This window comes from Malaya genurostris, chromosome 2 (genome assembly GCF_030247185.1).
Source record: "Malaya genurostris strain Urasoe2022 chromosome 2, Malgen_1.1, whole genome shotgun sequence".
Classification (NCBI taxonomy): domain Eukaryota; kingdom Metazoa; phylum Arthropoda; class Insecta; order Diptera; family Culicidae; genus Malaya; species Malaya genurostris.
In genome coordinates, this window is record NC_080571.1 from 302,854,719 (window position 1) to 302,875,023 (window position 20,305).

The 20,305-nt window shown below is 37.6% G+C and overlaps 1 protein-coding gene across 3 annotated transcripts in view; it reads left to right on the forward strand.

The window, feature by feature from the left end:
- Positions 1-20,305, forward strand: part of LOC131430868 (1-phosphatidylinositol 4,5-bisphosphate phosphodiesterase classes I and II) — a 340,169-nt gene that overhangs the window by 22,324 nt on the left and 297,540 nt on the right. For 2 of the 3 annotated variants that reach the window (XM_058596106.1, XM_058596107.1), the window contains exon 2: positions 19,577-20,193. In XM_058596106.1, the coding sequence (XP_058452089.1) occupies positions 20,026-20,193 (168 nt within the window). In that variant the 5' untranslated portion in view covers positions 19,577-20,025. Of the gene's footprint in view, positions 1-19,576; positions 20,194-20,305 lie in introns of those variants that run through there. The other variant, XM_058596108.1, reaches the window with a different exon arrangement.

Here is a 20,305-nt window from a genome sequence, read left to right on the forward strand (position 1 = left end):
AGGAGAGCACACAATATTTGAAATCAGCATTTCGATGAAACACTCCAGTGTTGGCGGTGTTAGCCGTGTTGATTAATTAGCACTCATTAGCGCTAATTACAGGCTCATATATTAGGTGCATAATCCATGCATGTGTACTCTAAACGAAGTGTTTTTGTTGCCGACCAATAAAAAAATAATATAAATCAGCCGTGTTTTGGTTTGGGAGGTAGATTTAGGTGCCTACTGTGAAGTATGCATAACTTCGCGGAACGTTACTCATTCTTTGCTAGTTATACTAAATTCGAGAATTTCAGGTATTTCATGTTTAATGTTACTGTTTGAATTAGGAAGTAACTCACACCTTCAAGTAAAATCATACCAGTCTTGCACATTCTTGCAATTAAAACTCAGCCATTTTTCAGTCGATTTTCGATTTTCGACTGTATAAATTCATGTATACTCTGTTCTGGCGGTTCAATGCACACAATGTCATGGCTGTCTGACAAGCCAGTTGTCGTATGTTTAAGCTCCGACCTGGAAATAATAACATGTGGATGTCAATAAGATCGTAGGATTAGTCGTGCAATGAACAGTGGAGAAAAATTGACCAAAAACGCGACGATTTTTTTGGAGGCATGATACAGCTGACCACAAAGCACTTTTTGGTGTAAAATGGTCAGTAAAATCAATTCCCTTTTTATACTGCATTATATTCAAGCTTACCTATATAACATGAAACCGAAGAACTTGCAGAAGAGCGAATAGAGTGTTTCCGATGTAAAAAAAGTCTAACAAATCGATTGCATATAGTTTTATTGACAGTAGAAAACTCGTTGCACCGTTTTACCCCATTTCTTTTCTAGTTATAATATTCAGTTGAAATATGATCTACAAACCAAAAGAAGATCCAATACGATCTATCAATATGGTTCATAATACGTAATATAATAATATATAATATAATAATGGTGGATACCACGACGAAGGAAAACTGATGTATTTTTCCTCATAAAATTTCAATAATAGTTTAAAGTGCTTTTTCTGTCGGACAGTCACTTCTATGTGATCTCTACTGCAAACGTCGCTAGAAAACATTAAAACGCTACTTGATGTTAGTCCATATGACAGGAAAATACATTTACTCTCATGTAAAGTTTGTAGCCTGTTTAGACATTAAATCCAACTAAATAAGCTGTAAAGTTTAAAACTAAAACTATTTAGACATGTTGATTTTATCTCAGAAAACTACTTACCAAGCTTCACTTTTGAAAAGTGCGAACCTATCTCACGCCAATCCAAACATGCCGTATTTGTTCGGGTAATGACAAAATATTACATCTATTAAAATAAAAAAATATATTTGTTGTCTATCCCGAGGTAAAATTCAGACAAATTAGCCATGAAGTTCAAGTAATGATACATGTTCACATATTTTGGATTGTACATTTTGGTGAATTACAACGCTCCTTTTATCTGCATTTAAGGAAACGCTAATTTGCATGGTTTTTTCGTAGGTGTACAATCGAAAATCCTACTGAAAAGTGTTGTGTGGGAGATTTTCCCGAAATTAGACAAACTTTCGAAAACAAATTTTATTAAATTAAAGACATTTTACAATAAAACACTTTTTTTAATTTTGATCAAATTTCGTCTCAAGATAGACAATTATATTCCCTATGATGCTCCGTCCACACTGCAAGTAAAAAAAACAAACAAGAACTTTTCTTGTCCAAACTGAGATATTTTTTCAGTGTCTTTTTATTGCTAACTGAATCAATGAAGGTTACAATCATCCAAGAACCCAATGAAATTTAATTTGTGAGGAGATCTCGCAGAAAACTCTGCTGCCAGTTTTCCGATAACAGCAAAAAGTCTTGATACTGAACAGGCAATTTTTTCCACGATTATAGAGGTTTTAACCTTACGGTCATTCGCCTCTTCGGGCAGGAAAATTTTCTGACCCTATGTGCGGGAATTGACTCCCGGCGGGTTGTGTGAAAGGTATCGGCTTACCCATCACGCTATACCTGTCCCAGGAAAATGTTTTTGTTAGAAATACTTCTTTTCCTTGAAAGTTCCTATCTTGCGATGTAAAGGCAAGCTGAAAGGCATTTATCTCGAAAAAAAATTCACTCAAATCAGAAATGACGTTTGTTTGTAAACTAGCTGTAATTTTTTAATATTATTTTATTCTCAGTGTGGAACTCTAGATTTTGTATTATCAGGTGTACAACTTGGTTCCCCTGTTTTTTTTTCAAAATTAAAAGCTTTATTGCGAAAAAGTGCTTATAGATGTATTATTCAAAGTATTGTCCGTCGCTAGCGACAACTTTCTCCCATCTTTCCGGCAATTTTCGGATCCCGGCACGAAAAAAGAAGTGCTTTTTTGAAGCTTTTCATGAAGCAATCCATTTTTCCCACTCTTCGAAGGATTGAAAATGTTGATCTGTCAGGCCGTGTGCCATCGAACGGAATAGGTGAAAGTCGACTACCCATTTCAGCGTTTCCAGGTACTTTTTGACCACTTTTGCGACGTTAGGCCGAGCATTGTCGTGTTGGAGGATGACTTTGTCAAGTCGCTCTGGATATTGTGGCCGCTTTTCTTTAGCGCGCGACTAAGGCGCATCAGTTGCGTTCGGTAGCGATCTCATGTGATGGTTTCACCCGGTTTTAAGGTAGCGCTTCGCCGTGGTCAGGTCGAAGCGAGACAACTCACTGCTTTCTCTTGCTTTGTCGCCGAAATTTCACCCTAAATTGCGAATTTCTCCAATACTATCCCGATTCACGAAAAATCAAAAACATACGATTGTAGGTAAATGATTTTACTATGCATTTGGCGAAAAATATCAGTTAGAAAGCTTTTCTTTCGCGAGATTTCGTGCGAGTTTTGTAAAACGTTTTGTTTTCTTTTTTCCTTTTCTCGCTCTAAGCAACTCGCATAAGTAGGGATGTGCTACGTTTTCAACAAAGCGTCAAAGCTAGTAGCGATGAAAATCATTACTGATTTCTGGTTCTACTGAAACATGAATAGAAATTATTTTACAAAGTAGTAACACTTACTTACATTTTCTACTCATCTATGTTCAACGTTTACGCAGAGAGAACGGACAACGAAAACAAAAGAAATGTTGTTAGCGTCTACCGCATGTGGCATTTTGCACACCCCAATGCATGCGTTGACATTGTGTGCGTGCGAAAGAATAAGGAAAAACTCATTTATTTTTATAACTCGCACGAAATCTTTCGATAAAAACGTTTATCAGGCACAATTTATATACGAATCGATAGAAAAATTAATTATCTAGAATCGTATGTTCTTGGAATTTCCGTTTTCTTCCCCGTTTTCTAACAATTTTGGGTGAATTGCGTGAAACCCCGGGATAGGCAGCGAACTCCCGTGACCACGGCGAAGCGCTACCTTAAGAGCTCTTCATCAAGCAATGCTTCTAGTTGTTCATCTTTGAAGGTTTTTTCTCTTCCACCATGAAAACAAGAACAACTGTCACTGAAACGGCGATAACTATTCGTTGGGCACTGTACACACTCACTTTAAAGGCATAAAGGCATTATCATCTATGTATTTTGACCAGCCTCAACCGGTACAGCCACCTATCGGAAAACGGCGGAAGCAAAGTTGTACACCTGATAAATTTTTTTTCGAAAATTTGACCGATTCTACGAAGGTCACCCATGCAAAGCTTTGTTTTTTTTTCGATTATATCCATTTGAATGAAATCGGTAACACTGTTTTGATTCTTTTCAAGCAAAAGTCTTGATAAATTTCTGAAAAATTAGGCATAATATTTTGAGACAAAGTATAGACGTTCAGAAAGTTTAATTAAAAACTGAGAGGGTACAGTCGACTCCGAATCCGTTTGGGTCGTGCGTTTGCTGCGCTAGTGCTACAAAAAAGCAAATTGAAAACTCAATAAATAAATCCAACTTACTAGAAATCAACTGAAATACCGTGATTGGTAACTTAATTTGAATCCACTGGATTTCGCATGTAACTAATTGCTAATCACCATCGAACAGATTCAAACTGCTCTGGGTCAATCGGTCAAACATCTCAACAGGCGACCCACGAGACAAAACTTCGCCACGCCAAGAGTAAAAGTCATTCTGTCATTCGTAAACTTCTGCACGAAGTTGCTTTCTTTGCAAACATGGCGAACCAGAATCGATGCTGCACGATGTAAGCTAACCCTCCCCAATTATGGTACAATTGTTAGTCATCCCGGTTGCGTATTGGGAAATCTTTGAGCAGCGCCAGGCACCGTACGAGCCAGGCGGCTGTCGGTACGTTTCGTACGCGACAGTGGTTATCCCGGTACGTGAGGTACTATATATTTCTCTCTTTTCGACAGTCGGCACTCACGTGACTTGAATTGCTTCCGCTATTTTCACGCTTTTCTACTCCATTCGCAGCGCAGCTCGGGTGGAGGCATTGCTGAATTTCGGCGGAGCTTTCGCAGTATGAAAGATAGATGTTGAGTTCGGGGAAATTGATTTTTCATCTTAGCTTCCATCGCCCGGGATTCTGAGCCGCAGATGGGGTGCACGCTGGCTGGAATTTGAACTAACCGGATAGCAATTTTCTTTCTGTTGTTGATGGGTCTATCGCATCCGTGGATTTCGCAGTGGCACTCTGTGCGCATTGGAATGTGTTCGGATCGCAGTTGTGAGCGGAAACGAACAAAAAGGTATGCACTTGCTGTATGATAAGCTCGAGATACGGTACAGTGTGGGGATGTCCACTTTCCTTCCGGAGGCTTTCGTCGGTAAACCTGGAACAGGTGATACTATGCAGTGACGCACAAACTGAATTGTTTTCGATGCTTGAAAATGTGGCAGAATTTGTTTCGCTGTGTTAGATTGGTAGTCACCATTCCACTGTATATTGTGATGAAATTTCACAGAGATGCATTTTGCGATAGATAGCATAATATAACGATGAAAAGCATTGACCCGGCTGTTGAACTTCCTCGGATTTCTCGGATTCTCTGTTATGTAAACCAGCCAGGAAACGGTATGCATTACTAGGAGAGATGATAGTCTAATACTTGGGTGCAGAATGAAGCAAGCCGAATACCGTTCATTTTGTTGAGTTGAGCCCAAATAAACAAGATAGGTACGATGTTCGCTTAGTTGTTAATTAACCATCGTGAATCGTGTGAATCTATCAGGATACCGCAGCATACTACATGGAATGAAAAGTCCCGGGCCTCGGGAATAGTTTCTAATCGTGTATATTTTTGTCGAGAACAAGCCTCAAAACAAAGTCTTGGCATTACATTCCTTTGGTGGAATTTGGCCTTTCTGTTTCAACAGACTTCGCAGCCGATTCTTAGTGTACAGAATCATTGCATGGCTACACTAAAAATCCTTCCAGGTCGGGGAGTTGTTGTTCCAAATAACCAGACAACTTCTCCTCACGCAGAGGATATCTAACATCAAATGTTTTGAAGGAAAAACCGCATATGAGAGTTAGGTCACTGGGAGCGAGTAAGTACTCATTTCAAATAACCATTTGAGGCTAACCAACAAACTATCGAATAATTTTGAGGTCACTTTTGCATGGTTAATACAGATACTACACGGAATGAGAAGTCCCGGGCCTAACAAAGAAAAAGTCGACTTTTTACGGTGAAAACTTTTTTGATGTGGATCACATCTTTGTTTTCTATATAGGGGTGCAAATTAGAAACTCAAGGAAAAATACACGTAGAAATGTGGTCAGGTTTTAAACATGTACAGCTCAACCAATTTTGCAGGTAGGTTGTTGCTAGACAGCAAGACAAAAAGTTCCATAACACGATTTGAAACTTTAATTGGTTTGCTTTGATCTTGCGTCATGCGAGTTTGGATGAAATCATAAATAAAATAAACCTAGATTCCGCAGTGTAATAATAATGTAGTTGAGCAACCCGTGACACCAAAAGGGCCGTCTGGTGTAAAATGGGTGCGTAAATGCTCCTAAAATGCATGTATAAAGTTACCTGCGCATTTAACACAACCACAGTAGCTAATGGAAAAAAGTACAACCGTTTTCCACTAGAAGCGCTGTTAGTGTCTGCGTACGATGGGAAATCTATGTTTATTTGATTTCTGATGAAATGCTTTGTTATGTCGCTTTGCAAGAATCTCAGGATAAATTTTAAGTGCTTAAGATTGATTTCTAATTTAAATAAGATGAACTCAATTTATTGTCGAAATCGCAGAATGGTAGTAATGGTAGCGAACTGAACGCTATAAAAATAACTACATGCATGCAAAACTTGATTACAAGCTTAAAAATCGAAATCCGTTACGCTAGTATACACGTTGGTTTAATTGCATACATTTGGGCTATTAATGTAATTTCGGTAATTTCGTCGAATGCTAGACAAACATGAATCAAGGCAAACAGAGTCCGGGTTCGCGTGTTCGATGTTGGTTCCTAATACACTGAGGTCCTCGTAAAAAAGACGCGTAACAAACTTGTTCCACATCAATAGCTCCAACAACCCCATGGGGCTGAATCTTGTAGTTTTATACTTCAGTATAATCTCTATCTAGAGCAATACACTTGACACGTCGGTCCTCCAACAATTTGATGCCCTTTGAAAAAAAAAGATTTGTCAAGGCCTTCAAAATAGACTTCCGTTTCTGCAATGACCTCAGCATTCGACAAAAATTTCTTTTCCTAGAGATTCAATTTCACAGTCGCTATTTCATCAGAACACAAAACTCGTCTTTTTTCCATAGCTTGCTGAAAACTAGAAATCGTCTGTCATGTTCAGCTGTTTTTCAAACACTAGTGGATAGATTGGTATTGGGCCATCTAGAGGCTTGTTCTCAATAAAAATACACACGGTTCGAAACTGGAAATGAATGGGCTGATGAGTTGAATAGAGCTGGTGCAACGAATAATTTCGTTGGTTCTGAACCAGCTTTGCCACTTTCAACTAGTTGGATAAAGCACAAGATTCGTTCTTGGGCGGCATCCAAACATATCAGCTTGCAAACTTGCCCTCAGATAAATGCATTTTTACTAGATTTGAGTCTAAAAATGTCAGAGCTCTCAACGGTCCCGCATTGACGCAACTACGTATTCAGGTTTTTGGGTTTTCCATACATGATTGAACCTGTGTATGGGGAGCTAAAATTGAAGGATATACTATTTTTTCTCACCCAATGTGGCAAGAAGCTATAATCGGAGGGGTTCATCATTCTCTCTGGAGTGAATGATTTCTTTCTGTTTCTACCCTAAAAGGTTTTGGCAGATTGTTGGACATCTCTTACTGGGTGCCGAATTTACTTCTACTCATACATGTTGCGATTAGTTCTTCCGGGAACGCAGAATGGTATCGTTTTTGCAAAATCTTCAAATTCTCTCGAAGGTTGAATGTTTGTTCAAATGTGCATTTTGACACCTACAGATCATTCAACATCCTTTCGGGAATGCAGAATGATTAGTTTCTTTTTGTTTTGTGCCCTTTTCTCACCCACTTAACAATTCTTTCTCATGTTCCTTTCATCCTTCCTTCTCACAAGAAAAATGATGAGAAACCACACAGAAAGGCACAAATCTCTAAATAACTAAGGGAACGTGCCAATTAATTCTGATTCCTGATTCCAGAGGATGTGAATTCTGACAACTTGTTACTCATTTCCGAAATTGTTCAAGTTGTAATTTTAGTTAAAATTAAAAGATGTATGATCCCTTTTGGCTATTGCGTGTCTTTTCCAGTAGGATTCTATACTTAACACATTTAGTTGAATCTTAAGATTAACTGGGAGTGTATCATAAAATACATGCACTTTGACATTTTTTTTAACAAATTTCATATCCCAGCAAAACCTTAAACGTTAAATAACATTTTACATGATGACATTTAAAGAGAAGAGAATTAAAAAAACCTGTTTTAATCCACCTAGTGGTGTAATGATGCCTTTCTCATATCAATCATACTATCATATATAATACTGTGGTATTCTTCAAAATTATTTTTCTTCGATTCTTAATAACCGTAATAGATTTGTTTAATCGTCTACTGATGAAAACTATCAATTGGAAAAGATTTGAGGTCGATTTAGACAACTTTTTACGATTTTTCGCTCTTTTCAGTGATGGTATAAAATTTTCAACACACTTTACCCTATATTTCCGGATCCGGAAGTCGGATCCGAATGAAATTCAGGAATATCGCATGGGACCACAGGAATTTTCATTTGAACCTAAGTTTGTGAAAATCGGTCACATCATCTATGAGAAAAGTTAGAACACATATTTTCATTTTTTTTTGCACATTTTACCCCATAGCTCCGGAACCGGAAGTCGGATCCAAATAATATTCAGGAATTTTGTATGGACCACGAGACCTTTCATTTGAATCTAAGTTTGTGAATATCGGTTCAGCCATCTCCGAGAAAAGTTAGAGCAAAGAACGTTACATACACACATAACACACACATACACACATACACACACATACACACACATACACACACAGACATTTTGCGTACTCGACGAACTGAGTCGAATGGTAAATGACACTCGGCCCTACGGGCCTCGGTTCAAAAGTCGGTTTTCACAGTCATTGCATTGCATTTCTACATGAGAAAGGCAAAACTGATATACTTTAATATACATTACTTTGTGATGATAAGCTGGCTTACGAATGGACAGATTTCAACTACACGAACTAAGTGATGCTAAATTTTGATAATATCTTCCATTATTTCTTGAGAATTATTACTGTAGAGTAATATTTTACAAAATATCAATACGAAATAAGTATCTCTTCTGATTATTTTTCAATCTGTCATCTGGTCCGTAATTGAGCTTAAGGTCAAATGATGAAACTAACGATAATCATATACAACCAAATCCGATTACGAACAGTCGTCAAGTCTAAAATTTTCACTTAGTCGTATTTAAATGAAATTTGCCTTGCCCGCGAAATGACGGGATTAGTCGATATATTATCATTCTGCTAGCGCTTTGCTGCAGGAGGCAGGAGCCGCAAGGTAAACTTTCCGACGGCCAGATAAGATATCTAATAAAGTATAAGCTGCAGTGATGCTGGTGCTGGTCGAGAGTGTCCATTTAGTAGCATCCGATTCGCGGACAGCACGGCGTCGCAGCGTGAGAGATTTTACGGTAAGGATTTGTAATATTGTCGGTTTTCTCGTTTAGATTTAGTTTCATGCTTGACAGAACATCTACGGTTAACCCGCACTAGTTTTTAATTCTCTTTTGAAGGTTGCGGTGGAATCTAAATTTTTGTTGTTGATATTAATTCCATCGCAAAGAACTTCAAACCGGTGTCACGGAATGATATATTCAGTTCAACTAAAGCAATGAATTTCCTAACAAAGTTACTGAACCGACCATAAGCCTGTACCGGACAGTACCTAGTACCGATACGGAGTACGGCTGTCGATCACTCATATTGTGGTATCGAATGATGAATCTGACACTACTTTGCTCCGTCCTTTACACGGCTGGCACCGCGTGTCTGCCAGATAGCGTACGATATTAGCCTCGTACTTGAGAGCTTTTCGTGGGAAAATTCACACACCGAAGCAATTGGAAATGACCTGCGTTCGAAGTAGCAGTTACTGTTTCTGCTGCAAAGAATTCAACGGCCGAATTTGGACGTAGAACTGATGCTTTCTTGCTACTTGGAAAACCGGACCGAACGATGATGGTGCTGGCAGGTGTTACGGTGCGATACCATCTATGGGTAGACTCGTGATTGATTGGTTGACGGATTAGACAAGTTTACCGGGTAAAACGATCGATTATAGTTCACTCATACTACCGGTTCGGAAATGGACGATCAAGTTGAAAATTCAGTAAGTGAGATATTTTGCTAGGCAAGAATTTAGAAGTTTCTTGAAAGCGGTGCCGCATAAAGAACTGTATTATTCCCCCTGGTGATGAAATGATACCTTTCGTATTGTTTTTTTTTTCCATAAATACGTTTATTTCTTAAGGCAGTTTACATAAGTTTTTCTTCGCCGTAGCATCACTTTTACATAACATTCTTATCCTAATTTAATTCTAACATAGTCACAACGTTTTGAATTTATTAAAACATATTCTCTTATAGCTTAAATATCATCTTAGGTAACTCGTCATTAATTATGAAATCTACTCGGAAATATTATTTGAACCAAACGATTAACTTCTATAAATTATAAAATAAGCTGTTATTTTCAGACATTTTGTTGATAATTTCATAAACTGTTTCGAGTTTGTTTGTATCATTACATAATTTTTATTCTAATTTAGCTATTGGTTGAACTCATGGACGCAGCTGGGATCAGAACTAAGTCTTAAAAGGGGCCTTTATTAAATTGAAACTCCAATTTTCTTTATGAAATGATAAATAAGTTTCATGTATGAAAGGTCACGACAAGCAAGAATGTCTCGAACTGGGATATTGGATAGTTTACCTTGGGTACGCAAAGAATTTATTAGTTGAGATCTGACATCACGATACTCCACGCATGTCCAAACGACATGATCAATATCCCGATAACCTTCTCCGCAAGCACAATGATTAGTCTCGGAGAGCCCAATTCGAAGGAGATGTGCATCTAACGTGTAGTGATTGGACATGAGTCTGGACATCACACGAATGAAATCCCTACTCACATCCAGTCCCCTGAACCATGCCTTTGTCGATATTTTCGGAATAATTGAGTGCATCCACCGACCCAGATCATCTCTATCCCAAGATGCTTGCCAGCTGGCAAGTGTTCTTTGGCGAGACGAACTATAGAATTCGTTGAAAAAAATCGGTCGCTCATAAATTTCACCCTCAATAGCACCACCTTTGGCTAAATTATCGGCTCTTTCATTGCCTGGAATGGAGCAATGAGCCGGGACCCAGACTATAGTGATTAGATAATTATTATTCAATATGTCGTTCAGACACTGTTTTATTTTACCCAAGAAAAACGGTTCATTTTTGCCAGCAGCGATTGAGCGAATGGCTTCAATTGCACTCAGACTATCTGTGAAGAGGAAATAATGGTTTGGAGATAATGTGACGATTACACTCAAACTATAATGAACTGCTGCTAGCTCTGCTATATAAACAGATGCAGGTTCTTGAAGCCTTAATGAGGCCGAAACATTATTGTTGAACATACCAAACCCTGTCGCTTCTTCAATTCGCGATCCGTCCGTGTAAAACATTTTCTCAGAGTCAATATGCCTGAACTTACTTAAAAATATTTTTGGGATTTCCGTCGAGCGTAGATGATCCGGGATTCCACGCACTTCACGCTGCATGGATGTATCGAAAAATAAAGTTGAGTCAGGGGCACTCAGGATGCTGACACGGATAGGAATATATCTTGAAGGGTTGATTTCCTGTGACATATGGTTAAAATATACTGTCATAAATTTTGTTTGAGATCGAAGCTCGACTAGTCGTTCGAAATTATTAATTACCATGGGATTCAGCACCTCACATCTTATTAGCAGGCGTGATGAAAGCTCCCAAAATCGATCTTTTAATGGAAGAACTCCCGCCAGAACTTCAAGACTCATTGTATGTGTCGAGTGCATGCAGCCTAAGGCAATTCGCAAACAACGGTACTGAATTCGCTCAAGTTTGATAAAATGAGAGTTTGCAGCGGAACGAAAACAAACGCATCCATATTCCATCACTGAAAGTATCGTTGTTTGATACAATTTTATTAGATCTTGCGGATGAGAACCCCACCAAGATCCTGTTATTGTTCGAAGAAAATTTACTCTTTGTTGGCATTTCGTTATCAGATACCTAATGTGTCCTCCCCACGTGCATTTGGAATCGAACCACACCCCGAGGTATTTAAAAGTTAAAACCTGTTGGATCATTCTTCCCATCATATGGAGCTGAAGCTGCGCGGGATCATGCTTTCTTGAGAAGACGACTAACTCTGTTTTCTCCGCAGAGAATTCGATACCAAGATGAACAGCCCAAACGGACAAGTTATCTAAGGTATCTTGCAATGGTTTATGCAGATCAATAGCTTTGGGCCCAGTAACTGCAACCACGCCATCATCTGCCAATTGCCTTAGTGTACATGGGGTTACTAGACAGCTGTCAATGTCATTCACGTAAAAATTATAGAGGAGCGGACTGAGGCATGAGCCTTGCGGGAGACCCATGTAGCTAATTCTGAATGTTGCCAAATCGCCATGTGAAAACTACATGCACTTCTCTGACAAAAGGTTGTGCAAATAATTATTTATAACCGCTGGGAGTCCATTTTGGTGAAGCTTGTCTGAAAGAACATCAATGGAAACTGAATCAAATGCTCCTTTAATGTCTAAAAATACAGATGCCATTTGTTGCTTTTGAGCGAAGGCAATTTGGATGTCAGACGAAAGTAATGCAAGGCAATCATTCGTCCCTTTATTTCTACGGAAGCCAAACTGAGTATCTGACAACAAACCGTTCGTCTCGACCCAAGTGTCGAGACGTCGTAGAATAATTTTTTCGAACAATTTTCTGATGCAGGACAACATCGCAATGGGTCTATATGAGTTGTGATTGGAAGCTGGTTTCCCCGGCTTTTGAATGGCGATAACTTTCACTTGTCTCCAGTCAGGCGGAACAATATTTTGCTCAAGAAACTTGTTGAACAATTCCAACAAACGTCTTTTTGCGAGGTCGGGCAGATTCTTCACCAAGTTGAATTTAATTCTGTCCAACCCAGGGGCGTTATTGTTACAAGACAAGAGTGCTATAGAAAATTCTATCATTGAAAATGGGTTATTAATAAAACCATTATTTGGAGGAGATTCCCGGTTAATGCTTTGCGTAGGAACAGAATCTGGGCATATTGTTTTTTTTTTATTTTTTTTATAAAAAATCAATGCAAATTCCATTTTGTAGATTTTGACAAGTATTTTCGCTACTTCCAGAATCAGAAACCGGGTCCCAGTCAGAGTTACCATATTCACAGATTTTTCTGTAAAACCACAGATTTTTCTGTAAAACCACAGATTTTTTGGCCTATTTTGCCGCACAGATTCTGTGTCACAAAACACAGATTTTATCAAAATTCACAGAGTTCTACAGATTTTTATGAACATTTCATAAAAATGACAGATTTTCAAAATGTTTCTTAAAGATTTTAAAAGATTATGATCAAAAATTTGCAACACAGATGGTTCACAGATTTTTCAAGTTGAAACACAGATTTTAAAATGGCAACTCTGGTCCCAGTATTGCCGAAGTCGGTTTGTTGCTGCATCATTTAACAAGATCTACAAAATTTAAAAGTTTTAAATCCAGTCCAGAAACTTCGGTTACGTATTTACATATTTTGCATCGTCACTTGAAATGGCAGTTCAAATATTTAAAAACTTTTCACTTTATGACTGAACCGGAAGTCGGATTAAGATGAAATTCAAAATTTTGTGTGAAACCCTTCGTTTAAATCTAAATTTGTGAATATTGGTTAATTTATTAATTTTATTCATTTGATTATTGGTTCTGTCATTTCTTAGAACCATGAGTGACATTATTTGACACATGCACATAACAGATCGGCTAAAAAGTTCGTATCGTTTCTATGCGAGGGCGCCACTAGAATTAAATCCGTACCATTTTCAGTTAGTACCAACCTTCAAAAGACACGTGTATAAATTTGACAGCTGTCTGATTATTAGTTTGTGAGATATTGCATTTTGAGTGTAGCTACTTTTGTTATTGTGAAAAAAATGGACAAAAAGGAATTTCGTGTGTTGATGAAACACTACTTTTTGATGAAAAAAAGTGTTGCCGATACCAAAAAATGGCTTGATGAGTGTTATCCAGACTCTGCACCGGGCGAAGCAACAATTCGTAAGTGGTTTGCAAAATTTCGTACTGGTCATATGAGCACCGAAGACGATGAACGCAGTGGACGTCCAAAAGAGGCTGTTACCGATGAAAACGTGAAAAATATCCACAAAATGATTTTCAATGACCGTAAAGTGAAGTTGATCGAGATAGCTCACACCCTAAAGATATCAAAGGAACGTGTTGGACATATTATTCACGAATATTTCGATATGAGAAAGCTTTGTGCAAAATGGGTGCCGCGTGAGCTCACAATCGATCAAAAACAACAACGATGATTCTGAGCAGTATTTGGAGCTGTTCGAATTGCTCCCTCATCCACCGTATTCTCCAGATTTGGCCCCCAGTGACTTTTTCCTGTTCTCAGACCTCAACAGAATGCTCGCTGGTAAAAAATTTAGAAGCAATGAAGAGGTAATCGCTGAAACTGAGGCCTATTTTGAGGCAAAGGACAAATCGTACTACAAAAATGGTATCGAAAAGTTGGAAGATCGCTATAATCGCTGTATCGCCTCTGATGGCAATTATGTTGAATAATAAAAACGAATTTTGGCAAAAAAAATGTGTGTTTCTATTAAACGATACGAACTTTTCAGCCGAACTGTTATTCCTCAGCTCGACCAAATGAGATCAATGGTATATGGCACTCAGTTTTGCGGACAAATTTTTATTAGTCGATTTTTAAGTGATTGCAGCAATTTCTGTGTAAGTAAGGCAATAAAATATATAATTCAAGCTGATTTCTGGCAATTCGATGTTGAACGATTATTATTATTCGGATCAGAGTTTCGGTTCCAGAGTTAAGGGCTCATAAGCGCAAGAGATAACTTAAAGTCATACAAAGTCCGACCCAAAAGAGGGTTAAAATTGTTACAAAGTTTTTCTGAACAATGTTTTTTTCATACTTTGCGTCTTGGATTTTGGTTCCAAAAGCTTCTGAAATAGTGATCCAAGCAATTATGTGAACGACATTGAAGGTTGTAACCGAGCATTAATAACCGAATATAATAAGAACAATTGGTGAAGCGAATTTGAAATGTGATTGTAAGTTATTTTGTTCTCTTTTCATATTTAATACTGTTACTGCAGTAACAATGTCAATGTTAGTATTAGCAGGCGTACTTTGAATTGTTTTAGTGATTACAATTTCATCGGAACTTTATATAGGCTTTCTGCCTGTTTCCTCGATAGGTTTTTGAGCAGTTGACGTGCAAAGCAAGATCACGTTTAAAAATGAAAACAAATATGAGTATGTCCCAAAATTAACAGCCAAGAAGATCTTAAAATCAAGATCTTGCATTTACCCATGAACCTCCCTTAAATCATTGTAGCTCTAAAATAGTTAGACATGAAATTCAAAGTACTGAGTTCTGGCAAGTTATAGGTGAATGTATAACTTTGGAATAACTGTTTTTATACGATTGAAAAAGGCACAATACCGTAGTTCTTCAAATCTCATATCTAGGTATTTCGAGAACGGTTACTCCTGGGATAAATATTTTGATGGAATATTGACTTCATAATCATGTCTATGTATTTTTTTAATTTTCGTTCTGTCGTTCTGAACAATTACTTAAAGTAAAGCACATTCAAGATCAAAATATTTTTCAGTAGTGTTATACAATCTAAGGCAGCGCAAATTTTTATACGTAATAAATATTTAAATTACAATACAAAATCAATCATTGAACCAAAATGCCCCACTTCGCCTTCCATTCCACTACTTATTTGACACGACTCAATATCATTGAAACTTAAAAGAAGCCGTTTTTGTCTTATATTTTAGGATACAAATAAAATCACTGCAATTTTTCTTTGTATTGTGTTTCTTCGATACCCATTTTCTTGGGAGAAGAGGCAGATTCTTTACCATCCAGCAAGACCTGAGGTTCATCTATCGTGCCTTCGTCCACTGATTCGTCATCGTTGTTTTTGCTGGAAGTTTCGTTTTAATTTTTTTTGTATAATTTTCGTAATAATTGATTTGCTTTGTGGGTGTTGTTGGTTGTCGTGGCAGATGTATCTTATAGCATTTTATTGTTGTCATCTTTTGTTTCGGAGATGCTGGGACTGCTTGGGGTCGGCATAGAAATGTTTTAGATTTACAGTGTTGGCATGTGGCTCAATGACACATCTTCAAAGTACGGTGGAAAGAACATTTTTTATATGGCGTTGTTAGATTTGCTCAAACGTGGTTCTTTAACCTTTTCAATGTTGTGGTGTAATTTTTCCTTCATCAAGGTTTTAATTTTGGTTGGTTAGGGCGAATTCTTTCTGAAGATAAAGTTCTTTTTGTTCTTTAGATTGCTCATGGTTTCATTCACCGAGACCGTAGTAATCCTCTGTTTTGTTTAAAGCAAGTAAGTGAACTGATATATAAGTTCTTCTTGGACATAATTTTTGTGAAGCTACAAGTGCATTCAAAAATATATCCGTTGTTTTTGTAAAAATCAGTTTTGAGTTGAAATAGAATACAATATGTGCAATGCCAGCCTAAGTGTCAAGCATATTGTTGCTGAGTGTCCCGGACTAGAAACAGAAAGAATACGAGTAGGACTAACCTCCAACATACGTGAATCCCTTGCTGATGATACTGTTAGGGCAAAGAAGGCTTTAACTTTCTTGATAAATATCAAATTATTCGATTGTATTTAAGTTAAATGCCAGGAGAAAGCAATGAAATGTAATTTATTCCTCAAAAGTAATACGGTTGAAGGACCCGAAAGACAAAAGTTAAAAGGTCCTTAATAAACTTAATAAAAAAATAGAATACTTCCGGACAAAAAAAACAGTTTGTCATGCTGAAATATAAATATGAACAAAGTCTTATTCAGAACTTAGTATGTGAAATTTGATGACTTGTTACGCATTTCGGGAATTGCTCACATGCGAAAATCGTAGGATATTCTTTATGACAGAAAAAAGCATACTTTTTTATTATTTTTACGTTTCGTCTTTGACTCATCAGTGCAGAACAGTTCAAATTGAACTGCTTAGTGCAAAACTCGGCAGTTCAATTTGAACCGCTAAGCGGACGTAAAGTTTCTGCTACTTACAGAACACTTTTTGTTTTGCAACGGAGTGCAATGTCTTTTCTGACGTACTTTTTTATTATTTTTTTTATTTTTTTTATTTTCGACGAAAAAAACCTCTCCGTAACGGTTTCTGAAAGCACTATGACACAATCTTGTACCTAAATCGGGATGTAATGACCAATTTTTTGGTATCCCTTACTATTAGCATTATTATTTTCAACAACAAAACATCGTCTGCCGTGTTACTGATACTACTGTAGAAACAGCGACCTGCTAACCTGGTTCAATTGAAGTTCATCTACTTTCTTCCAACTAGATGCATCATGTAACTTTGATCGCAGAAACACTGGTACTACGGTACACCTTTTGTTAATTAGGTTTGCTTAATTCAAAACATTACGCAGACTATCTTACTCGAGGTAACCGATTTTTGTTTTTATCGTCCCGCCTAAAAACGTTGTATGGTTTTAATTTACTTTTATTCCATTATTTCCGACAAACCATTATACGAGGTAATTTATTTTCACTGGTACAATTTAATTAAACTTCTCAAAGAGAAAAAAATCTGCCCGTGTTTGGGATGAGAAGAACGCAAAGGAAATATGTCCAGGCGTAACCATATATCTGCACGGAAAACCCATCAATCAGAAAATTATTATGTTGCCATTGTTGTTTCTCGTAATGGCTATTTCAACTATAGATTGTTACTGAAATGCCTATAACAAATCATTCAAATTTCAGAATTGATATCTAAAGGGCGATTTTTTTGCTGGTATATTTTTGGCAACACTGTTTTTGACAGATCACGCGTCTATCGTGTCTTGTGTCATTGTCAAACTTTTTCAGTTTGGTATATAATTGAATCATGAATGGGCGCTGGTAAAGTTGGAGTAAGATCCACTTTTTTATCGGAAAAGTGACGATGCTCATTTCTGGTTGAATGTATACGTCAACAAGCAAAATTGTCGCATCTAGAGTGAAGACCAACCAGAAGCATTGCAAGAACTACTACTGCATCCCAAAAAAGTCACTGTTTGGTGTGGATTATGGTCCGGTGGCATTATTCGTGAAATATTGACCGATATATTGGAGAGAGTGTGCCTAAATTGAAGCTGGGCCATCTGAAGCGAAGCCGCGGCCAGCATTTACATTTTCTTCAAACATTAAATTATATTAATCGTTCTTTCGATTCCAACCGAGTTGATAATTTTATTGATGTTAGCCATTGCTGAACTGCTAGCATGAAAAATTCAACGAGATTGTTTGTTTTGCTTTTCTCATATAGAAAGGTTATGTAATCACTGTGAAAACCGTCTTTTGAACCGAGGCCTGGAGGGCCGAAAGTCAAATTCCATTCGACTCAGTTCGTCGAGTACGTAAAATGTCTGTGTGTTTATGTGTGTATGTAACGTTTTTTTGCACTAACTTTTCTCGGAGATAGCTAGACCAATTTTGACAAACTTAGATTCAAATGAAAGGTCTCATACAAAATTCTTGAACTTTGTTTAGATTTGACTTCCGGTTCCGGAGTTACGGGTAAAATGCACAAAAAATCAAAATATGTGTACTAACTTTTCTCAGAGATGGCGGAACCGATTTTTATGAACAAACATGATTCAAATGAATGGTCTTGTGGTTCTGTACAAAACTTCTGAGTTTAATCTGGATACGACTTCCGATTCCGGAACTATAGGGTGATTAGTGTAAAAAATCAAATTGATTACTCGCTTATCTCAGAGATGGCGTGACCGATTTTCACAAACTTAGATTCGAATGAACGGTCTTATGGTTCTATACAAAACTTCTGAATTTCATCGGGATCCGACTTCTGGTTCCGGGCAATGTGTGTTAAAAATTTTACACCATCACTTAACGGGGTGAAACAAAAAACGTAAACAATCTCTAAACTAACCCAAAACTACTCCATTCAATAGTCATTATCAGTAGACGGCCAAACAATCTGATTTCGGCTATCCTGGTTGCTAGTTTCCGATTCCGGAGGCACCGGAAACAGTGGTCACATTTTTTCAAATGGATCTCATTCACTTATATCAGCTATGGTTTGACCGATTTCCACAAACTTAGGAACGAATGAAAGGTCCTGTGGTCTTATACAGAATTCCTGAATTCTATCCGGATCCGATTTCAGGTTCTGGAATTATATGGTAGTGATTATCAGTAGGCGGCCAAACAAACCGATTCGAGTTATTCTTTCAAGAATCGAAGAAAATTGTTTTGAAGAATACCATAGTATTATATATGATAGTATGATTGTGGATTAAAAAAGGTTTCTTTTATTTTATTCGTTTAGTTTTACCTAATTTGGATAGTATAGTTGTATTGCAATCGCGGGTGATTCCGTGTAGTATTAATTCCTCGGAAGAGGAAATGTGTTATCCCATACTTGCAAAATACAGTGTTTATAAATAATTTATTAACAGTCGTAGACGAGGGGAATAGTTGAGTGTGATGAGCAAGACGGGTATTTCATGCAGTCTCTCTAGGTTCGATTATCAACTACCGTATAGAACCAGGAAAACAAGAGGTGAATGCACACCAGATTAAAATTTCTATAATCGAAAAAAAAAGAACACAAAACAGACAAATGCTGCTTTTATCGTGCAATCTCCTGTTCACTGTAATTTTCTTCTCATCATCCACTGTTTAGCACATCATTGCAACAGAAGTAAATTATTTTTTCCTGTTTCTATTCCATTTCAGTTCAGCTTCCTGTCGTAGGTTCCGAGCAGTTTCCACAAAAAAGGCACGAGTGCTCCGAGTAACCACTTTGTATCGGTCATTCCAGAGGAACGGATTGCGTATTTGCAGTAATTAAAAACGACACCGGAGTTTCTGCATGAGGTATAAATGACCGATACCAAGAACCAGCCATGAAACGAACATCACACACTCAGGTTCGGAAGGTATAGGAAATGCAACCAAGGGAACGGAAACAATCATCGGAAAATTAAGGAAACGGGTTCAAAAGTTCATCGCTCGGGGAAAATTACTGTTGATTATTAGGGAACCATTTACGGTGCAATAAATACCGATAATTGGGAACAATTCCGCGTGTGTAAGATAGAGAGAGATATGATTACAAATTGAGTGACGTTTGTGTGTTTTCGAAAAATCTAAATTAAAAATATCGTTGGATTGAAGTGCAAACAATGGCTTCCTCGTCGGTGGCATTGAGCGCAGAGGGAAGTGGCAAACAGCAGCAATCTCCGCGAAGCGCTGGTGGAATGGCAGCGGTGAATCCAACGGCCGTGAAGTTGGGTACGATGGAGGTGCCGAAGGCGCTGCAGGAAGGCGAAAAATTTCTCAAATGGGATGAGGTAAAGGATCACGCTTTGTTCGAAAATTTCACTTTCCATTTTTTTCACATTTATAATCAATTAACCATGTGGATGTAACAAGATTCTCTACTGCCTACCCGAGAGCATCAAA